The following is a 19,808-nucleotide window of genomic DNA, read 5'->3' as shown; positions in this document are numbered from 1 at the left end:
TTTTGGAATGACAAGAAGGGTGTTTAATAATTAGTATGTGATGTGTATTGTTATGTACACAAATAATATACTTATCTTTTTTCCAAACACCCTTACAGGGCACTTTTACATATTTTCTTAACCTAAAATATGGGAACAGGGGTGTTGTTTGTGTGGCTGTGTTGTTTGTGTATGTGTTTTAATAATTTTAAGAGTATGTGAAAATCAATGTTTTGTTTTTCTGGTTTCAATAAATATTTGATTTCATTTGCTGTTTGGCTTGATTTTTGTGTGCCTTTTACACAAACTGTATTTTGACAGTCATTGGCTGTTAACAGGTATTTTAAGTGGAGTTTTGAATATTGTGAGTCAGATTATTTTCCATATAATAAATCTGTTTTAAGGACACTGCCCTCTTCAGGCACATTTTAGCAAATCACAGTGCTAGACCTCATTACAGCACTATATAAATGATGTATGGTGGCTCTATCATTGCCGTTCAGTTGACACATTTAATTTGATAAAGGAGATGTCAAGTTTCTATGGTGGTGGGTAGAGAAATGAGGAGGGAAAGTGCCATCCATGTAACTTTAACATGAGCTGTAGCATAGTGCACAAATGATACACTCTATCAGAACGGTGGCTTTTGCTTTCTCAAAATTGAGGGGCAGGACAAAATCACTCTTTTTTGGGAAGATTGACACTTTGCAAATTAGGTTTCAAACTACTCTTTGCTGAGCAAAAGCAAAATCTTGTCACGGTTGGTGATGGTAAATTTCATCAAAGAAGAAAATTCTCTTAGAGGCAACATTTTCATGGGTTTTTAATCTTGTTCATCACGAGTCGTGTCTGGAAGCTCAATAGGAAGAGCTTGAGGAAACAGGAAGCTCACGAGAGACTTCAGAGGAAAAGCAGAGAAATACTAAAGAACATATTGTTTGCCTCAGTGCTATTTGTTTTTTCTCACTTTTTCCCCCCATGAACCTGAGTTTGGAAAAGAAAAAGCCCTTTCTTCGGTGTGTGGTTTTAGGGATTCTGAGTGTGGCCCAGTGTTCAAAAAGAAGAAGAAAAAAATCCACCATGAATGAATATGCGTGCACTTTCACTTTAGTTTTGACATTTTGTGCTAGATTGTGACATTACATTTTGCCATGAGTAAGGGGCTGCCCTGCCCCAAGAGCACCTCAGGGAATGGACTGTGAGAATTAAAAATTTGTTCTCTGGTCTCTGTCTGACCAATCAAGGCACCAGGAATTTGCTACTGCTCTATTTCAGTATCAGATTGTTTCCCACACTACGCTAGTTTGGTGAATAAACGTCTCTGTTCTACAATGGCAGATCTGGGAACAGAATTCAGATCTCCTGACTCTGGATCTGATGGCCCATCCTCAGCAGCATGCTGTACAGCCCACGGTATATTTATGCCTATTGGTAGGTTCAAGGCTTAAAAGGAGACTGTCACTAATTGCCCACCCAGAATGATGAGGATCATACTTAAGCATGTGTCTCTTGAGGCACATCCCCTCTTCCTATGCTCCACCCTTTTTTCAACCTGTGTTTTCAAGCAAGGTACATAGTTCTCCACACCAACCAGTACTCTACTTAAACTCTCTCTCCCACACACTCACTCTCTCTCTCTCTCTCTCTCTCTCTCTCTCTGAGCCTCCACAACACCCACGAGACACGGCTGTGCATCAAGCAAGGCCATGCAGGATTAAGGCCTATGTAGAAATGCTAGTGGTGTTTCCTCAGGGTGATATTTGCATTTGAGCACATTCAGGATTCTAGAGGCACCATCTGTTGGTAAATGCTCTGCGATTACATTAGTTTCTTTGTAATACGGATTAATAGCAAGCTTGGCAAAATAAAATAAAACGTCCTTTGTAGATCATCATTCATGCTGGTTTGTTTTTCCTGCTCTGAAATGTGAATTTGGTGCTTCAAACTTTCTAGTTGCTCTGTTAATAAAAGGAAACTTTTATTTTTTAGATATTTAATAAGATATTTTTTTCAAATCAGTACAAAAAATTTAAATACAAAAATTATTTGCTATTGACATATCTCATACATATCCTGGAAACTCACCAAAGTCACCAGTGTCTGGTAAACTGTCCATTGCCACCAACATTCCATAAAATATCTGAGATCACGCACCGCACTAGAGTCATTGCAGCGCTGTGTTGGTAATACACTGCATTAAACTCTGTATTTAAATAATGGTAATGCCAGTTAAATCTTTTTTTTTTTTTTTTTTGTGCACGGAAGTTCCTAGTTCATTTTGAATTAAATAGGGTTGCATTAGTCAAGACATAGAAGATGTGTTCAGTCTACTTTTAAACTAATGGAATAGTGTGATGTGCAACACTGAAAAGGGAAACACAGAAAAGTACAGTATAAAGATATTTTTAAATTAATCTCAGTAATTAATTTTTTGCTGTGAGATTAGCACCATTGTTGAACAGACAGTACCTTGTAAAAATGTTGCTTCCCCCACATACACGCACATTTGATGCCTATGTATGCTCATATACAAACTTAGGCAATCAGTAACATAAATAAAAAGAACTGGAAATCAGTTATTACATTAAAAGAAATTGTTCTCAAATGAATCATAAGAGTTTAAGGCCAGTAGGGAGCATTAGATTATCTAGTCTGACCTGTATATGAGAGGCCACCGACACCTCTCAGCACCCACGCACAATGGAAATGAGAGAAAAGTAAAAGAGTTTGCTTGATCCTTATTACTAATGAAAATTATTGGGCAACCTCAAACTAATTTGTTTATTATTTAGCAAACAGAGCAAGTGCTACTTTTGCTGTACATTCATTAATAAGCTAATTTTGGCTGAATCCCAGAACAAGCGCATTCTCTTAAAAGCCGAACAGAATGCAGTTTCTTAGGAAAGGTCTGGGAAAATGCGTGTATTTATACTGCACTGATGTTCGTTGGCCAAAATGCTACATTATTTTAATAATTTGGCATAACATCCCTAAAGTCATTAGACTAAAACCATATCTCCGGTCTACCATGTCTACCTTCTGCTTTGTAAATATATACGGAGGCTTCTTGAATGCTGTGGTATTAAGGGTTGATCTATTGCCCACTGAAGTCAGTGGCAATTTTCCTTTTGATTCCAATGGCTGTTTGGATAAAGCAGTGAATTAAAATTCTCTTGTGCGAATATTCTTTTCCATCTTAAGTATGTTATTAGAAGAAACTGTCCTGTGATACTGTATGTGGGGAAAATAAGGATTTCAGCTAAGAGAATCTTTGCTTATGGTGCAGGTTTAGATAAACCTTGCTTTAAAAAAAAAAGCATTACTCAAACTTATACATATATCAGATCATTTCATACTGACACATTCTGTTTAAGTTATCTTTTCATCTCACACTTTAGATCAATGTTCAGTTAAATAGGCAACAGGAGTGAGTGATGTATGCAAGATTTGACCCTTAATATTGTATTATTGTGAATGAAATGAAGTAAGTATGGTATCACAGAAATATATAATGTACAGCTAATATGTCCCCATTGGATACAGAACAACTGTTATGAACCGGATACACATCATAAAATATGTTCACCACACCATTTTTATAACAAGCTGTGCATAATGTGAAACTTTGTTGTACAAGAGGGATCTAAAACTGTCAGTAAATGCATCTTTCAATGGTATAAAAGTTTGAAGCAGAGGAAAAGAGTTGTAATTTTGTCTGGGGTTTTTGTTTTGTTTTGTTTTTACATAGGATACAATAAATATCCTGAGAAAGACGAGTGAACATATTGCCCCGCATAGAGTCCTGCTGCCTGTTCAGATGGCATCTGAATATAAACTTTGTCTCCAGGCATCAGTTGAATGACGGTGCTTCCAGAAGCTTGATCCAGGAAGCCTTTTTTATATTCATCATATGTGTACATCAGTGGCTCATTGTTCTTGTACAAAGCTACCCAGACGCTGGCCCCTTTACAGTGAATGTGGTAGGCAAAGTAGTAAATCCCAGGGATCTCACAGGTGAAGATACCAGTCTGTGGGTTATAGTTCTGCCTGCCATTGTAGAGAAGCTTGTCAAATTTCACAGGCACCCCGACCCGTGGGAAGGGTGTGGTGAGTTCTGCCGTGAATGCAGGCATTTCGTAGACAGTGCCACCATTCTTGCCTTTCTTGCCCATATAGCCAGGTGGGGTCTTCACTCCATCAATGCCAGGCCCCAGCTCTGGCAAATATTGTCCAATGGCCGGTGGGGTGGGTGGGATTATTATTGGAGGACCAGGTGGACCTGGAGGCCCTGGAGGACCCTGAAGACCCGGCTGGCCTGGTGGACCAAGTGCCCCAGGTTTTCCTGGTGGTCCTTGCAGCCCTGAAACACCAGGTTTCCCTACTCCTGGAAAGCCTGGTGGACCGGGTACACCTGGTTCTCCTTTAGGTCCTGGAAGTCCAGGTGGTCCTATTGGGCCGCTGGGTCCTGCGATACCTGGGATTCCAGATGGACCTTGATGGCCTTGATCACCGGGGATTCCACGTTCCCCTTTAGGTCCTAATTGCCCAGGAACACCAGGCAGGCCTGGCAAACCTTTGTGACCAGCTTCTCCCTTTGGCCCTATTGGACCAGGTAGTCCTCTAAGACCCGGGGGTCCTACTTCCCCAGGAAAACCTGGCTTTCCTGGGAAACCTTGTAGGCCAGGTTCACCTTTTGGACCAATAGGACCTTGAGGCCCTACAGGTCCACCTTCTCCTTTTGGTCCAGGGAAACCAACAGCACCGGATGGCCCCATTATTCCTGGTAATCCTGGTTGACCTGGCTCCCCGGGGGGCCCACCCATGCCAGGGGGACCCATGTGCCCTTTCTCACCTTTAGGCCCCAGTGCTCCAGGGAAACCACCGATGCCACGATCACCTTTAGGCCCAGGAAATCCTGGTTTCCCAATCCCTGGTAGGCCTGGGGGTCCTGGTAAACCTGGCAAGCCTTGTTCCCCTTTTCCACCTGGGAATCCAGGCTGGCCTGGGATTCCATCTTGGCCTGGTTTTCCAACACCTGGAAGGCCAGGTGGACCTTGAATCCCAGGTGCCCCAAGAAGACCTTGTGGCCCTCGTTCACCTGGAAGTCCTGGTTTACCTATAGGTCCCTGTGGTCCTGGAAACCCAATCATTCCTGGTTTGCCTATCCCTGGGAGTCCAACTGGACCTGGAGGGCCAGGTAACCCAGGTGGACCTTTTAACCCTGGTAAACCTGGAATCCCAATGCCTTTTTCTCCTTTAGGGCCTTGAAGCCCCGGGAGTCCTGGTGGTCCTTTCATTCCTGGTTCACCCTTTACTCCTGGTTGTCCTGGTAATCCTTGACCACCTGGTTTTCCTATTCCAGGCAGTCCAGGAGGCCCTGGTGGTCCCTGTGGACCTGGTATTCCCATAGGCCCAATCTCTCCCTTTGGTCCCATCTCACCTCTTGACCCAGGGAGCCCCATTGCTCCTGGTTTTCCAGGCATTCCAGGCATACCTGGTTTGCCTATTCCTGGATATCCTTGTGGACCTGGTTTTCCTTTGGCTCCTGGCACTCCATGACCTGGTAATCCTGGGGCACCTGGTGGCCCTCTTGGTCCAGGCTCACCTGGGGGACCTTGCTCACCTCTCAAACTGGCTAACGGTATTTCTGTTTTTAAGAAAAGAAAGAGAGAGAACAACCATAATTTTACCTTTATTGGAAATCATGTATGCAGTTTAAATAGCTCGGTCTCATTTAGGTATTGCTTGGATTTGTGGTAGATACACTAGGTACTACCACCTCATGGCCCCAGTAGTTGATTAGAATTAAACATGGCACTTTTATTGTTCTGAATGATTTCATGCACCCCAAATTTCACTTTATTCATAGTTTAAGTGAAATAGTTATTTTCCCCTCAAAATCTTTCCTTAATTTTTATGTGAAAGCTATCCACACCATAGGTCAATTTGCCACATATATGGGCCAACTTTCAAGTCTGTGATGAAATGCAAAAAACCTTGAATTTTGAGTTGTTCTTTATTTTGTTATAAATATGTCACCCCTCTAGTTGATGACTTACGATTACTTAGTTTACACTTAAATGTTTTGCTGGTATAGCTGTACCATTGTAACTATCCTGACAAAACTCTTCCAGTGTAGATGCAGCTTACACCAGCAAAAAAGTGCTTTTCTTCAGATAGCTTTTGCTGGTTTGACAAGCAAAATAAGCTAAGTAGCCAAACACACTTTTATGCCAGTATAACTGCATCTACACTCAGGTTTTTGCTGGCAGACGTGTTGCCAAAAAAAAAAAAAAAACCCAACCCACATCCCTAACCTGTGCTGCTATGCCAGCAAAAGTTTCTTCTGTAGACCTGGCCAACAAGGCAAGATGTATCTCATTCTAATGCTTTCACTTGATTAAATTGTTGAGTAAACATATTTTGTAAAATATTCATCTCACTAATATATATGACAATTTCTGTTGGGCAACTCTCTTAAGTCTACGCTTTTTAGTAAGTCCGTGTATTTCAGCACTGATGGCAGCCGGCTATACACAAAAATTTATAGTGAGATGTTAAGAATTGAATTTAACCAACAAAAACCAGAAAAAGGTATTTACCAGTGTAATATCTTCAGCATGATCCTTAAATCTGGCATTCTTAGTCTTTTCTACCCCTTTACCCCTAAATCACCCATTTTTTCCTCTCATGACCCCATATCCCCATTCTTTTCTGTCTCTGAATGTTGTGCCATTTCAGTTTAAAATATCTAAACTGATTTGATACACAATAATTTAATAATCTGTATTGGCTCAATGCATCAAACTGCTCGGGGCTAGACTGTAGCTTTGCCACAGCCCTGTGTATGAGGAAGTATGTAGCAACACAGGGAAGGAATTGTACATCTGGGAGGCACAATTCCTGCCCTGCTTCCCCCTTGTTTCAGAAGTGGGGTGGGGCATGTTAGTGATTTGTTGACGTATATCAGCAGCAAACAATAACATCCTGTGCATCTGCTCAGCTGTTCTGGCTGGTGCTTTAGGGAGGGTGGAGTTAAAGCTCTACCCCCTCCCAACTCACTTGTGTGCATGGGTGAGAGGGAAACAGCATGTGCAGAGTCCATGTAGGAACATAAAGGGAGATCTTAATCCCCCTTAATTCCCTGCACAGGCACACACAGAGCAAGAGACAATCTACCCATAGCATTTATATAGCACTTAATATCTTCAAAGCACTGTACAAACACTAAGTGCTTTACACCCTATGCAGTAGATAAGTTTTACTTCCATTTTACATACTACTCATACTACAAGTTTTCCCTGTAGACTGCAGGTTTTCAGACCTTTCTATATAGGTCTGCAGGGAAAACATACCAGACTACAGAGAAATTCCCTGCTGATTGGCTGCCCTCCTCCATTAACCCTTGTAATAGGATGGTTTGCCCTATGCGATGGAGGGCCTGGGGATAAGCCAACCTGATTACAGAAAAAAGAACGAGGAGTACTTGTGGCACCTTAGAGACTAACACATTTATTTGGACATAAGCTTTCATGAGCTACAGCTCACTTCATCGGATGCATGCAGTGGAAAATACAGTAGGAAGATACATATATACATAGAGAACATGAAAAAATGGGGGTTGCCATACCAACTCTAATGAGACTAATCAATTAAGGTGGGCTATTATCAGCAGGAGAAAAAAAACCTTTTGTATTGATAATCAGGATGGCCCATTTCGAACAGTTGACAAGAAGGTGTGAGTAACAGTAGGGGAAAAAATTAGCATGGGGAAACAGTTTTTACTTTGTATAATGACCCATCCACTCCCAGTCGTTATTCGAGCATAATTTAATGGTGTCCAGTTTGCAAATTAATTGATTAGTCTCGTTAGAGTTGGTATGGCAACCCCCATTTTTTCATGTTCTCTGTGTGTGTATATATATCTTCCTACTGTATTTTCCACTGCATGCATCTGATGAAGTGGGTTTTAGCCCATGAAAGCTTATGCCCAAATAAATTTGTTAGTCTCTAAGGTGCCACAAGTACTCCTGTTCTTTTTGCTGATACAGACTAACACGGCTACCACTCTGAAACCTGATTACAGAGTGAACCTCACCTGAGCGGAATCAGGCAATTCCCGATAAAGAGCAGAAGGTGACTGCAGTAATAGACTGAGAGCCAGGCTTAAGTGGTGATAAATCTCAGCTGGGAAAAGTTCTGGAAGGAGAGCTAGGCAGAAAGCCTGGGGATTAAGACCAGCTCTCCAGGCAGACAGGACTGGGAGAGACCCTGATTAAGAAGGGAAGAGATGGAATCACCAAGAGGAGACCTTAAAAGGCTGGATAGGAAGTGGCTAAGAGAAAACTGCAGCTCAGGTAAAGGAGCAGACCTAGTTGTTTAATACAGGGCACTGGGCTGGAAGCTAGAGTAAAGGGTGGGACTGAGTTCCCCGTTGGCCTGAAAGAAGTACCCTAGGGAGGTGGAAGGATTTTTGTTTGTGTTAAAGAGATTTGTTTGGGACTGTGACCCTGGGAAGGGTGCCCTTAATATGGGGACCCAGCCAGAGGGCTGAGCCACTGACAGGGAAACTGCCACAGTGCTGGAGTGACTGTCAGGGGCTAGCCCATTAAGTGAGTTGTTGTGCTATGCCTGGCCGTGAGAGGGCCCCTAGCCGTGTGTGACCTTGGTTACATCTCCCTTCTCTGGGGAAAGCAGTTACTGGGCTGCTCCTGCAATAGGCCGGGGGTCAGCAACCTTTCAGAAGTGGTGAACTGAGTCATCATTTATTCACTTTAATTTAAGGTTTCGTGTGCCTGTAATACACTTTAGGAAGAGACCTTTTAAAAACTTTAAAGTCTATAATATATAATTAAACTATTGTTGTATGTAAAGTAAATAAGGTTTTTAAAATGCTTGAGAAGCTTCATTTAAAACTAAATTAAAATGCAGAGCCGCCCCCCGGGACCAGTGGCCAGGACCCAGGCATTGTGAGTGCCACTGAAAATCAGTTCGCATGCCGCCTTTGGTAAGCGTGCCATGGGTTGCCTAGTCCTGCTATTGGCAAACTAGGCAGCTTGGGTGGACAGGCCGAACTTGACTGAGGTTGCTGCCACCCAGTGTGCCAGGTTGCAATACCACTCACTCAGGTGTGCGACACTGTGAGCTGGTGGTTGGCCCCTCCCCACTTCTACCACAAGCAGATTCAGCCACGTTCATTGGGCATGTACCCGAATATGCTCTTCTGTGGCAGGAACCTGGCCAACTACTCAGGGTGCGTGCCAGGCTGTGTAAGCATCTGGCTGCAGAAGCAATGGGCAGTGATGTTTTATGACCATTATTTGTCTGCAGTTAAGTACTAATTATGATTCCTAAAACATTAACCCAGTGTTGGTCCCTGCAGGTCTGAGAGGAGTGGGGAGGGGGTTTCACTTGGTATGTTTACCTTTATCTTTTTTTGGCACCATCTCTTTGCCAAGCATAGGCAGCTGTGGGATTTCTTTCATGTACTGAGGCAGGTGAGGGTATTCTTTTCCATATTGCATATGTGGCACCTCCTTGCCCATGTGCTGCATTGGAGTGCCTTCTTTGCCCAGTGGCATGTGAGGTACTTGTTGTCCAAGGGCCTGATATTGTGGGATTTGGTGTGGCAGCTGCTTGATCCCATAATAGACGCCCCCTTGAATGGATCTCACTAGCTCTAGGTAAACTGTTACAGCCACTGCCAGCAGCTGCACAGGGGCTAACAGCGCAGCCATGACCTGCAGGAGTAGAGAAAAGGAATAATTATTGCACATAAAAATCTGCAAACGATATTTTCATAGCCGAAATCTTGTATCTTACCCAAAGCCCCTTGCTCTCTGCAGCAAACGGGACCTAAATTCTGTAGCAAGATCTCTGGATTCTGCATCACTGGTGAAATCATTTTTAGCAGCTTCATATGCACTTTAATAGGAAGATTTGTTTAGACCTAAAAAGGAATAATCCACTCAATGCAGTACTCCCTGTGTTTATATTTATACTAAATCCAGTTTCTTTTATACCATTGCTGCTCCCACACTTTCAGGTTTCACAAAAAGAAAAGGAGTACTTGTGGCTCCTTAGAGACTAACCAATTTATTTGAGCATAAGCTTTCGTGATGAAGTGAGCTGTAGCTCACGAAAGCTTATGTTCAAATAAATTGGTTAGTCTCTAAGGAGCCACAAGTACTCCTTTTCTTTTTGCGAATACAGACTAACACGGCTGTTACTCTGAAACCTTTCAGGTTTCACTGTACCACAGGTTGTTGGTATTGTAAATGCATATCTGCACTCCAGAAGTTGTTAGGGGAGCTGGAAGTTAGAGTAACTGGATATGGGATGCCTTGGGCTTTTGTCACCTGGGCAGTGGGGAAAGCAAATTAGGATTTGTGGGATAAGCGCATTAGCTGAATCCTTTTACTAAAATCAGCAGTGAAATAGTTAACTGTGCTGTTTAAGTTCCCATCTTTGTGTTAATACCCCATTGAGAGGAACAGGGCATTTCACCCCGCACAGAGCTTTTGTATTAAGCTATCTATGAGCTCAGGCAGACATTACATTGGCTACACTCAGGCCATGTGTCTGTTTTCTTCATGATAATGAGGGCTAGAAATGTAACTTTAAAAAAAAGAAAAGCTCAGATTCTGGAGCAGAAATCTGCATCATGGGGTGAATTCTGTGACTACAACATACACAGGGTCCTGATTGTATGTCTCAGTCCTTATTCTTAGTTATAATTGAATGTCCAACCAGCTCACTTTGCTTTTGTATTGGCGGGACGTAGGGATTCGGAGAACTGAGAGTTTCCTAGGGAAGAACAGATTTTGGGGACCAGAGTAGGGTGTGGCCATAGATGATCTGAGGCAGTGGGAAGTCTCTCTATAGGCTATGCTTTACTGGGTATTTTAGTATTTGTGGTTTGGCTGCTAGTGTCCAAATGTATGCTGCAAACTTTGGGCCTGCTTCTGTCTTCCCTTACTTCCCCCAGGCCTCAAACTCAGCCCCAGGGAATGCTTTGAGTAAGGAGGTTCCCACACCTGGTAGTGATGTGTCAAAATAGCTCTTCACCACCCCCCATCACGTATGTGGAGGCATGATCAGGGCAGAGTACTCTGGGTATTCTTGGCTGTGGAACAGCATCTAGGAGGCCAGCTAGCTCCTTTACTTTACACCGGGGGCTGGGCAGGCCACTGGATGGTCTGAAAATACAGAGAAGTGCAAAGGTAGCTAAAGCCAGTTTCTTTCCCTCCCTCTCCTACCACCTCCTCTTTGCAAAGTGCAGCTTGGGGCCCAACAAAGAATTGGGGCCCTTTTTGTCTTGGTGGTGACAAAGTAAATTGTACTGAACAAGGCACTATGTCCATAATGAGGCATATTCTGGGGCAGAGCAGTGTTGCCATCCTCCTGCTCAGGCCAGGTATATATGGAGTCTATCAGTTCCTGGACCCTGTGAAGGAGAGTCCTGCCTCATATATATGGCTGCTACCACTAAGGCCCTGCCCCCTAGAGACTGGGGTTCCCTTGGTAGAGAGACCATACCATACGTGGCAGGACTCTCCATCTCTAAGGGGTGAGCTCCCCAGCTCAGCTTTTAGTGGGCCAGGCCAGAGCCTGCCAGGCTCAGTGTGCATTGGACCTGGGCCTCCACCCCAACAGGAGGGGGAAGGCCAGTGGTCCTGCCCTGAAGACAGATTCTTCCTTGGAATAGGGAGCAGTGCGCCCCTCCCCCAGCCCAAGGAGGGAAGATGGGGGGTTGACCAACCAGGCATCCCCAGAAGCAGAGGGAAAGTGGGAATGGCCACTGCCCCCTCCCAGAATACCCCGGGGTAAGTCCTACGGCAGGTCTGTGAGAGCAGAAGGGGATGTGTGAATAAGGGGTCTCAGTTCGGGAGGGAGGGATAAGGGTGGTTGGAGCCCAGGGCGATGAGTACAGTGGTGGGGTGGGAGAGCTGCAGCAGTGGCTCCTGTTGCTGCCTTAAAAACTGGGCCTGCGGTTCTTGTCTCCCCCCTGACCCTGAGGTGATGGAAGTGGGTAGGGAGGTTGGGGATCAATGCAATGAATGGAGCACTGGCAGGTACCCTGCTCCTGGCTGTTTTGAGCCTCCTGTGGGTCACAAGAGCCTCCCAAAAGCTCCAGCAACCCACAGGGAGCAGATCCAGCAGTGAAGTGGTTGTGCATTCCACCAGCTGCTCTGACCCCACCCCCCTTCTCCAGGACCCTCAGGCCATCCTACGTCAGGGAGAGTGTAAGGAAAGTGGGACAAAGGCAGCTGGACCAGGTTAGGTTAGGGAGACCTGGGGAGCAAAAGGAACCTAGGGAAGGATCAACTTGGGGTTGGGTTGCTCCTACTAGCTCCAGCCCCAAGCTCCCCCTTTCCAGCTTAGCAGGGACCTGAGGGTGTATGTGGGGGAGGGGAGAGGGCCTCAGTGTAAGGCAGCTCCCACAGAGAACTTGCACTCTTAACAACTTTCTTGATAATCCCTTAGATAATGAGGGATCACCAAAGGCACAGCTTCTCTGTTACGTTCTTTCCAGCATGCTGAGCTCTTCTGTAAATCTGACCACCGACTTTTGGTACCAAAATGGGGAGCCCAGGGTCTCTTAAAAAGCCCATAGGGTTGTATCCACTCAACCTAATTCATATTCTTTCTCTCCTGGATGGAGAGAGAGAGTGTTCTGAAAATGAAATGTCCGCCATTTTGGATTTTCTTTTTCAGCCATATGGTTCAGGATGCAGGGAACAGCCACAAATAAGTAGTATTTAAGCAAACAAAACATGAATGGAGAGGAACAAGATGGCAAACACTTGGGTGGAACATATACCCCTCTTTCTGGCCTGACCACTCTCAAATTAGAAGGGAAGGTAATAATAATACTTGATCAGATTATAGAAAGAGCACTTTCTACATAAGGACCTCAAAGATTTTACAAGAATAATGCCACACAACACTTCTGTGAGGTACATCAGATACGTAGTCTCTGTTTTGCATATGGGTAAAATAAGGTACAGATTGGTTAAGTCACTTGCCCAAGCTCACAAGATGGGTCAGTGGCAGAACTAGGAGAACTATATCGTAATGAATAAGCACAAAGGGGCCAAATTAAAGTTGTATAGGGAGAACAGACAACCTTAATACTGGTTCTTTCTAATTTTTGAATGCTTCAGTTTGCAGCTTTAACATTCTTTTAGTGCATTTTTTGGATGTAATTATAGAATAGTATAATATCATTGTGTTTTCTTAATCTGTCCAAGAATGATCCGAAGTCACGCTTGAAAGCAACTGTAGAGGATTGAATTGTTAGAAAGAAGAACTCAGTAAATCATTAAAATAAATGAAAGTATGTTAGCAAATGTACTCTATATGGTGGATTTGTTTCATGATTCTGAACTCCCACTCCTAGGAATTTTAAGATCTCAAATATAGCTAGTTGCTTACAGTATGCAACACAATATAGCAAAGAAACAGCGCTGTCCAAATAAACAGTATGCTTAGTTTGTAATTTTGGATGTAAGAATTATAAAATCGGGATTAAATTGCTAGTACTAACTATATAAAACCCCAATTCAGTTGTCCATCCCTATTTAGCAAAACATTTAAGTGCATGCTTAAGTCCCATTGACTTCAGTGTTTTAGCACTTATTTAAGTGCTTTGCTGAGTTAGGGCTTTAGGGTATGAAGTCTTGCACCCCTGAGCTTCCACGATACCTCATGGAACGCCTTGGAAAACCTTCGGTTTAGAGTTAATGTTGCTGATGCTATGATGTGTGTTTTGCTTCACTTTTTTCTTATGGGATTTTATTAAGTCTATCTACTTGTGGAACATCCCTGGTTTTGCGGGATCTCAGTCATATGCACAGCAACCATTTATGGCATCAGAAGCAGGGTTTCAATTTTTAGGTATGAATTTTGTACAACTCGGAAAAACTACAGTTGTGCAGCGAACTAATGAAAGGGAGTTGCTCCATGTTTTCTTAATGAAAAGGTTTTTCCTTGAGATGGCTTCTTCAAAATGAAATTTTCACGACAATTGTCAATGTTGTTGAACTTTGTTTTTTTGTGAACAATGTGGCCTTTTTAATTTTAAAAACTTTTATTGAATGTTTTTGGTAAACAAAACTCTGATCACTTTCATGAAGTTTTCTATAGCTTCAAAAATTTTCATTTTAAAATTAAAATTTTTGATAAAGCAATATATTTGTCCGTTTGCCTTTTTAAAAAATATTTCAAAGGATTGAAAATTGCTTGTGAAACTAGGTGTGCGGGGGGAGTGTTCTGTTTTTTTTTTCCAGTTTTTGACCAACTCTGTAAATCAGACTCTTTTTATTCCATTACCCATTCTAAGCGCTTGATGTTTGTCTCTCTTCTTCTTTTTGAAGATAGTGGAAATCTTTCTGTTCACTTTGGGACTGGATCAAGCGTTGTTGGATTAAGCCCTCTCTGGATAACCTTTCCAAAGGAAGGATGGGCAGATGTATCGCAAGAAAGGTAGGGCAGCAGCTAAGCCAAGTCTATCCTGCCTTTGGCTCTCTTTTCTTTAACGACCTCTTAACTTTTTATTAGTAGCTTTTTGCATTCTTTGTGCTGCTTTGGGTAACTCTCAATACTAGGTTGCCAGTATCTGTGCACATAGTAAAAGTGTTCTTATAGAGCAGTCATTTGTAGATCTTGGTGTATTTCTTTTTTTTTTTTTTCTTCAAGTATAATTATCTTCTTTTTTAGAAGTGGGGAAACCGAGCCACAGAAAGTTGAAGTGACTTGCCCAAAGTCTCCCAGTAGGTCAATGTACTAATGTCCTATTCCTTTTTTATTTAAAAAAAAATGATGCATCATTTTCAGTGTTGGTATGTCTTTTGCACCTTCTCCTCTTGTCTCCTCCCCTCCCACCCCCCCAAAATATGCAGCACGCACAAGTATGTCTCCCCGTTCCATGACTCATTCACAAAAGGATAACAGACTACTGTGGCTGAAACTAATGAAATTATTTATTCAGCTTGAGTAGTAGAGTTTTATACTGAAGCTCTGGGTTTGATTTTATTCACCATTCACATGGGGGTCATTAGGTTTACACTCTTCCCCCCCCCCACACACACACACCTTTTTTTCCTCCCAATTGGGGCCTGATCCAAAGTCCAGTGAAATCAATAGAAAGATTCACCCAGAGACTTTAATAGGCTTTTAATCAGGACCCTCTTGGACCCTAATCTGATTTTTGTTGTTTTTAATTTCCCTGCTATATTCTCACTGTTCCTTTTTGGTCCCTTTACTAACTGAATGGTAATTAACATACAGCTTTGACAACAACTGGATGGGGGGCCCCTGTCTCAATGGGAAGGTGAAAGTCCCTCTCGCTAAGCATAACTTTTGTGTCCATCTGTTCCCACTTTCATCTCCAATCCAAAGGTATCTGTATAAAAAGCTTTGAAGGCACTGGCTAACTTGTGACTGACATTAAAAATTGAAATATGGGGGGCCTGGAGAACGGAGTAGTTAAATGGAAGCCTTGCCAACAACAAAAAATGACCATCTTTTTGGGAAATGGAGAGAGGGGTAGTAGGCTTATTTTTTCTCATGCAATGCACTGCTTTTGTGGTTTTATTACAAGATGACTACTGTGTGCAGGTGAGAGGGATAGAAAATGAAGAGTAGACAGTATGGACAATAAAATAATTTTAAAAAAATCAAATATCTTATGGAGATACACTAGTCTGCTCATAGTTTAGGGTGAAACAAACTCTCAACCCTAAGACTTTTTTTTTTCTTTTTCTTTTTCTTCCTTTTTTTTTTTTTTTGGACTGACCTCTATCTTTGCCAAACCTAATCCAATTCACGTGCAATTTCACAGACAAGAAAGTACACCAGGGTGCAGGTTTCAGGGTGCATCTGATGAAGTGAGCTGTAGCTCATGAAAGCTTATGCTCAGATAAATTTGTTCGCCTCTAAGGTGCCACAAGTACTCCGGTTCTTTATATGAGGGTGGAAAGTCTGAGGCAAATCAGATAAGGCATATGGGAGATAAGACGGCTCCAAAAAATGAGGTGATCTCACAGTGTTTTTTTTGTAATGTTTTTTTGGCTTATCAGAACTCCAAAACAGTGTGGCTTGGAAACTTCAAATTTGTTTTAATCTATTGGTTTTGGCAAGGACTGGTGCCTTTGACTGGTTTGCGGGGTTTCTTTGTGCAATTATTTAGGGCTAGATTGTGACTTGGACTACATGCCCGTGGAGGGAAGTAAGAGTTTCCTAAGGCCCCTGAGGGAGCTACGTGGATCTTAGGATCTACAGCTGATAGCTAGGGAGAGGACAGGAAATGGGCAGAACCATAGCTTTGTCCATCCAGCCACTGGCTAGCACAGCTGAGCCACTGCGCAAGGTGGTCTAATTTGCTGCAGGTACAGGTCAGGAGCAAATTATGGCCCCTGCTTCTTCCAGAGGAAGAGGGAAGCAGTGATGGAACTGTGCTTCTGAGAGTACCTCTGCACTGGAGCTGGAAGTGTAATTCCTAACTCGGATAGGCATATCTGCGCTAGCCCTGATTAAGCTAGCATGCTAAAAAAATCAACAGGTTTCAGAGTAACAGCCGTGTTAGTCTGTATTCGCAAAAAGAAAAGGAGTACTTGTGGTACCTTAGAGACTAACCAATTTATTTGAACATGAGCTTTCGTGAGCTACAGCATCCGATGAAGTGAGCTGTAGCTCACGGAAGTTCATGCTCAAATAAATTGGTTAGTCTCTAAGGTGCCACAAGTACTCCTTTTTTTTTTAAAAAAAAAAAAAAAAAATCAAAGTAGCTGCTGCAGTGTGATGGAATTGCATTTGGGGCAGCTAGCCCATCTGAAGCCGTAGGTATGGACATAGGACAGCCAATCCATCCCGCTGCCCTGGCAGCTGTGGCTACACTGCTATTTTTAGTACACAAGGATCGGCCAGAGCTAGCAGAGGTATGATTGTCTGTCTGAGCCAGGAATTACACCTCCAGCTCCAGAGTAGACCTACCCTGAACCAAGTGCCTTCCAAAACTACTCCTGGGGTTGTGCAGCTTGCGTATCATTCCTTGCTGCCTCTGAGGGTCAACTTTTTAAAGGTATTTAGGCATCTAAAGACAAGGTGTGTAGAGGGGATTTTCAAAAGGGCCTGAGTACCAACTCCCATGGGAGTTAGACACCCAGCCACTGCAAATCCCATCAGGTATCTATGTGCATCTCTAGGGGTCTAAACACTTTTAGAAATGTGGCCCTTAACTCTTAAATCAGCGTCTGCTTATTTTTACAGCTTCCATAGCCTTTATGAATTGCAGAAGCAGATGGTCACAATGCAGGTAAAAAAGCAAGAAAATGCAAGTGTAGAGAGCAGGAGGGAGAAAACCCCATGGGGAGAGGCTGCAGTCAAGGGCAAATGTGAACCCCCAGCAACTTAGTCACCATTCTCCAGATAGATTCACTTTGAGATGATCTGATGAGTAGTTAGCTAAGTGATCAGTTCCCCTCACAACCAGGCTTCCTTATCAAGTCTCCTGAATTGCTGTCTTATCACAGGGCTGGATGTGGTACAAAATACCTATGCTAATGTGTGAGTTCCTTCTGAGAAGCCTCAAGTGAAAAGGAGAGGGTGCTTTGACTTAAAGAAAAGAAGCTGTGTAAAGAATCCTTGTATCAGTGTGTGTGTGTGGGGGGGGGGGGCGGGGGGGATTACCCCTGTGAGTCAGTGACAGCCTCTCACCGTATTAATGCACTTTAAAGCTTCAAGAAAAGGAGTACTTGTGGCACCTTGGAGACTAACCAATTTATTTGAGCATGAGCTTTCGTGAGCTACAGCTCACTTCCACGGATGCATACCGTGGAAACTGCAGAAGACATTATATACACACAGAGACCATGAAACAATATCTCCTCCCACCCCACTGTCCTGCTGGTAATAGCTTATCTAAAGTGATCATCAAGGTGGGCCATTTCCTGCACAAATCCAGGTTCTCTCACTCCCTCACCCCCCTCCAAAAACCCCACACACACACTCACTCTCCTGCTGGTAATAGCTTATCCAAAGTGACCACTCTCCCTACAATGTGCATGATAATCAAGGTGGGCCATTTCCAGCTTGATTATCATACACGTTGTGAATAGAGTGGTCACTTTGGATGGGATATTACCAGCAGGAGAGTGAGTTTGTGTGCAGGGGGGCGGAGGGTGAGAGAACCTGGATTTGTGCTGGAAATGGCCCAACTTGATGATCACTTTAGATAAGCTATTACCAGCAGGACAGTGGGGTGGGAGGAGGTATTGTTTCATATTATCTGTGTATATATAAAGTCTGCTGCAGTTTCCACGGTATGCATCCGATGAAGTGAGCTGTAGCTCACGAAAGCTCATGCTCAAATAAGTTGGTTAGTCTCTAAGGTGCCACAAGTACTCCTTTTCTTTTTAATTTATATTGGGTGGGAAAGGAGAGCTCATGGCAAACTGGGTTTGCCATTAAATGTGCAATCCTGCCTCAAACTACTCCCTTTGACTTCAGTGACGTGTGGTATTTTTTTTTTTTTTTCTCTCCTCAACGGGAAAAGATCTATAAAAACCTATCAACTTGAAATACATCAATTGCTCAGCATGTGGTGCTGTCTGCCTGTGATCAGCATAGAGATGTTGTTCTGGCAAGCTGCCTAAAAGCAACAAGCAGCAGTTGGTGTATTCAACTGCAGCCAGTTAGAAAGCACTTTCATTGTTGTTTGTTACTCTTCGCATTCAAAAGAAAATATACAGAAGTCAAGAAATCAACCACAAAAATCACTGTGAATAAATATGGGGGTAGGGAAAGGGGGTAAAAAAACAAATTAAATAAAAAAAAACCATTATAAAACAATACTGAGCCCTGTAAATAGTCTTGTACTAGTCCATTTTAAGAAATGAAGGAATATCAACAATCCATTTCCTATGTCTCCTCTTACTGCTTTAAATGTATATGCTTTTAGCCAAACTTGATTGAATCAGAATATTTTGTGATGTGATGACAGATGACCTCTGCAGAGATCCTAAGTGGTGAAATTAATAGCTGGAAGAGGTTTAAAGGCTGAGTCAATGGTCGAGCAATTAACACTTGACAAGCCAGGCCATCACACCCAGAAGCCTCAAGATCAAAAAATCTCCTGAAGAAAACAATACTGTTCTTTGTGCTGCACATCCCTATGGCTTTGTTTGGGAGTGACTGCAGATACATGTACCCATAGCAGGTAAATCTAATCTAGCCTTTTCAGCCTTGGCAGTATTGCTTTAACAATTATTGGGGGGCAGGGGTGGGCCCTCCAGAAGCAGCAATTAGAAAGCCACACAGGACTCTCAAGTACTTTTATGTGATCTTAGGTTGAAACCATTTATTGTTCTCTCTGACTCCTTATTACAATCCCATGGTGTTGTGGGTTGCCCCTTTGTCATAAAATTTTGTCTCACTCACTAGTTTCTGAAACTGGCAAAACATTGTACTGTCTGTTCATTTTCTCACTTTGATGGTGCACACAATGTGTTTTCTTTCTTCTTGCCTTCCTGCGGCTTTGCAGCGTCTTTATAAAAGCAAAAGGGCTTGGAGATAAATTGGTGCCACTTACAGCATTTCTATTTGCTGTGCTTTGCGTGTGTCAAAGGCCGCTTCTGTCTCATTTTTCTTTGTGTTCTAACTTCTCAGAAACCCAAAGTGCCCAGCCAAGAGATATGTAAATAGTGTGTGTGTGTGTGGGGGGGGAGTCTGTAAAATATTTTTCTTGAAAGTACCTCTGGTCTTTCAGATAATTTTTATTGGAAGGATATTTCCATTGGAAAGGAAGACTCTTCCCTTGTGCATACTTT

General features: G+C 42.9%; 1 protein-coding gene across 2 annotated transcripts; it reads right to left on the bottom strand.

Moving 5' to 3' along the window:
- Positions 1-3,719: 3,719 nt before the first annotated feature.
- On the bottom strand, positions 3,720-9,716 carry COL8A1 (collagen type VIII alpha 1 chain). 2 transcript variants are annotated; one of them, XM_077807309.1, is made up of 3 exons: positions 9,404-9,716; positions 7,610-7,612; positions 3,720-5,626 (listed from the first exon to the last, which is right to left on the bottom strand). In XM_077807309.1, the coding sequence occupies exons 1-3, from the start codon at positions 9,714-9,716 to the stop codon at positions 3,720-3,722; spliced, it is 2,223 nt and encodes a 740-aa protein (XP_077663435.1). The 2 variants fall into 2 exon arrangements, with proteins under 2 accessions (XP_077663435.1, XP_077663436.1); XM_077807310.1 differs by lacking the exon at positions 7,610-7,612.
- Positions 9,717-19,808: the final 10,092 nt, after the last annotated feature.

The sequence above is a fragment of the Eretmochelys imbricata genome, chromosome 1 (assembly GCF_965152235.1).
Source record: "Eretmochelys imbricata isolate rEreImb1 chromosome 1, rEreImb1.hap1, whole genome shotgun sequence".
Taxonomy (NCBI): Eukaryota; Metazoa; Chordata; order Testudines; family Cheloniidae; genus Eretmochelys; species Eretmochelys imbricata.
The sequence above is the reverse complement of the archived record's forward strand: the minus strand, read 5'-3'. Positions and strand labels throughout refer to the sequence as shown.

Excerpts from the sequence above, each read along its gene's own strand:
- COL8A1 (XM_077807309.1), bottom strand. The coding sequence starts at position 9,716 with ATGGCTGCGCTGTTAGCCCCTGTGCAGCTGCTGGCAGTGGCTGTAACA.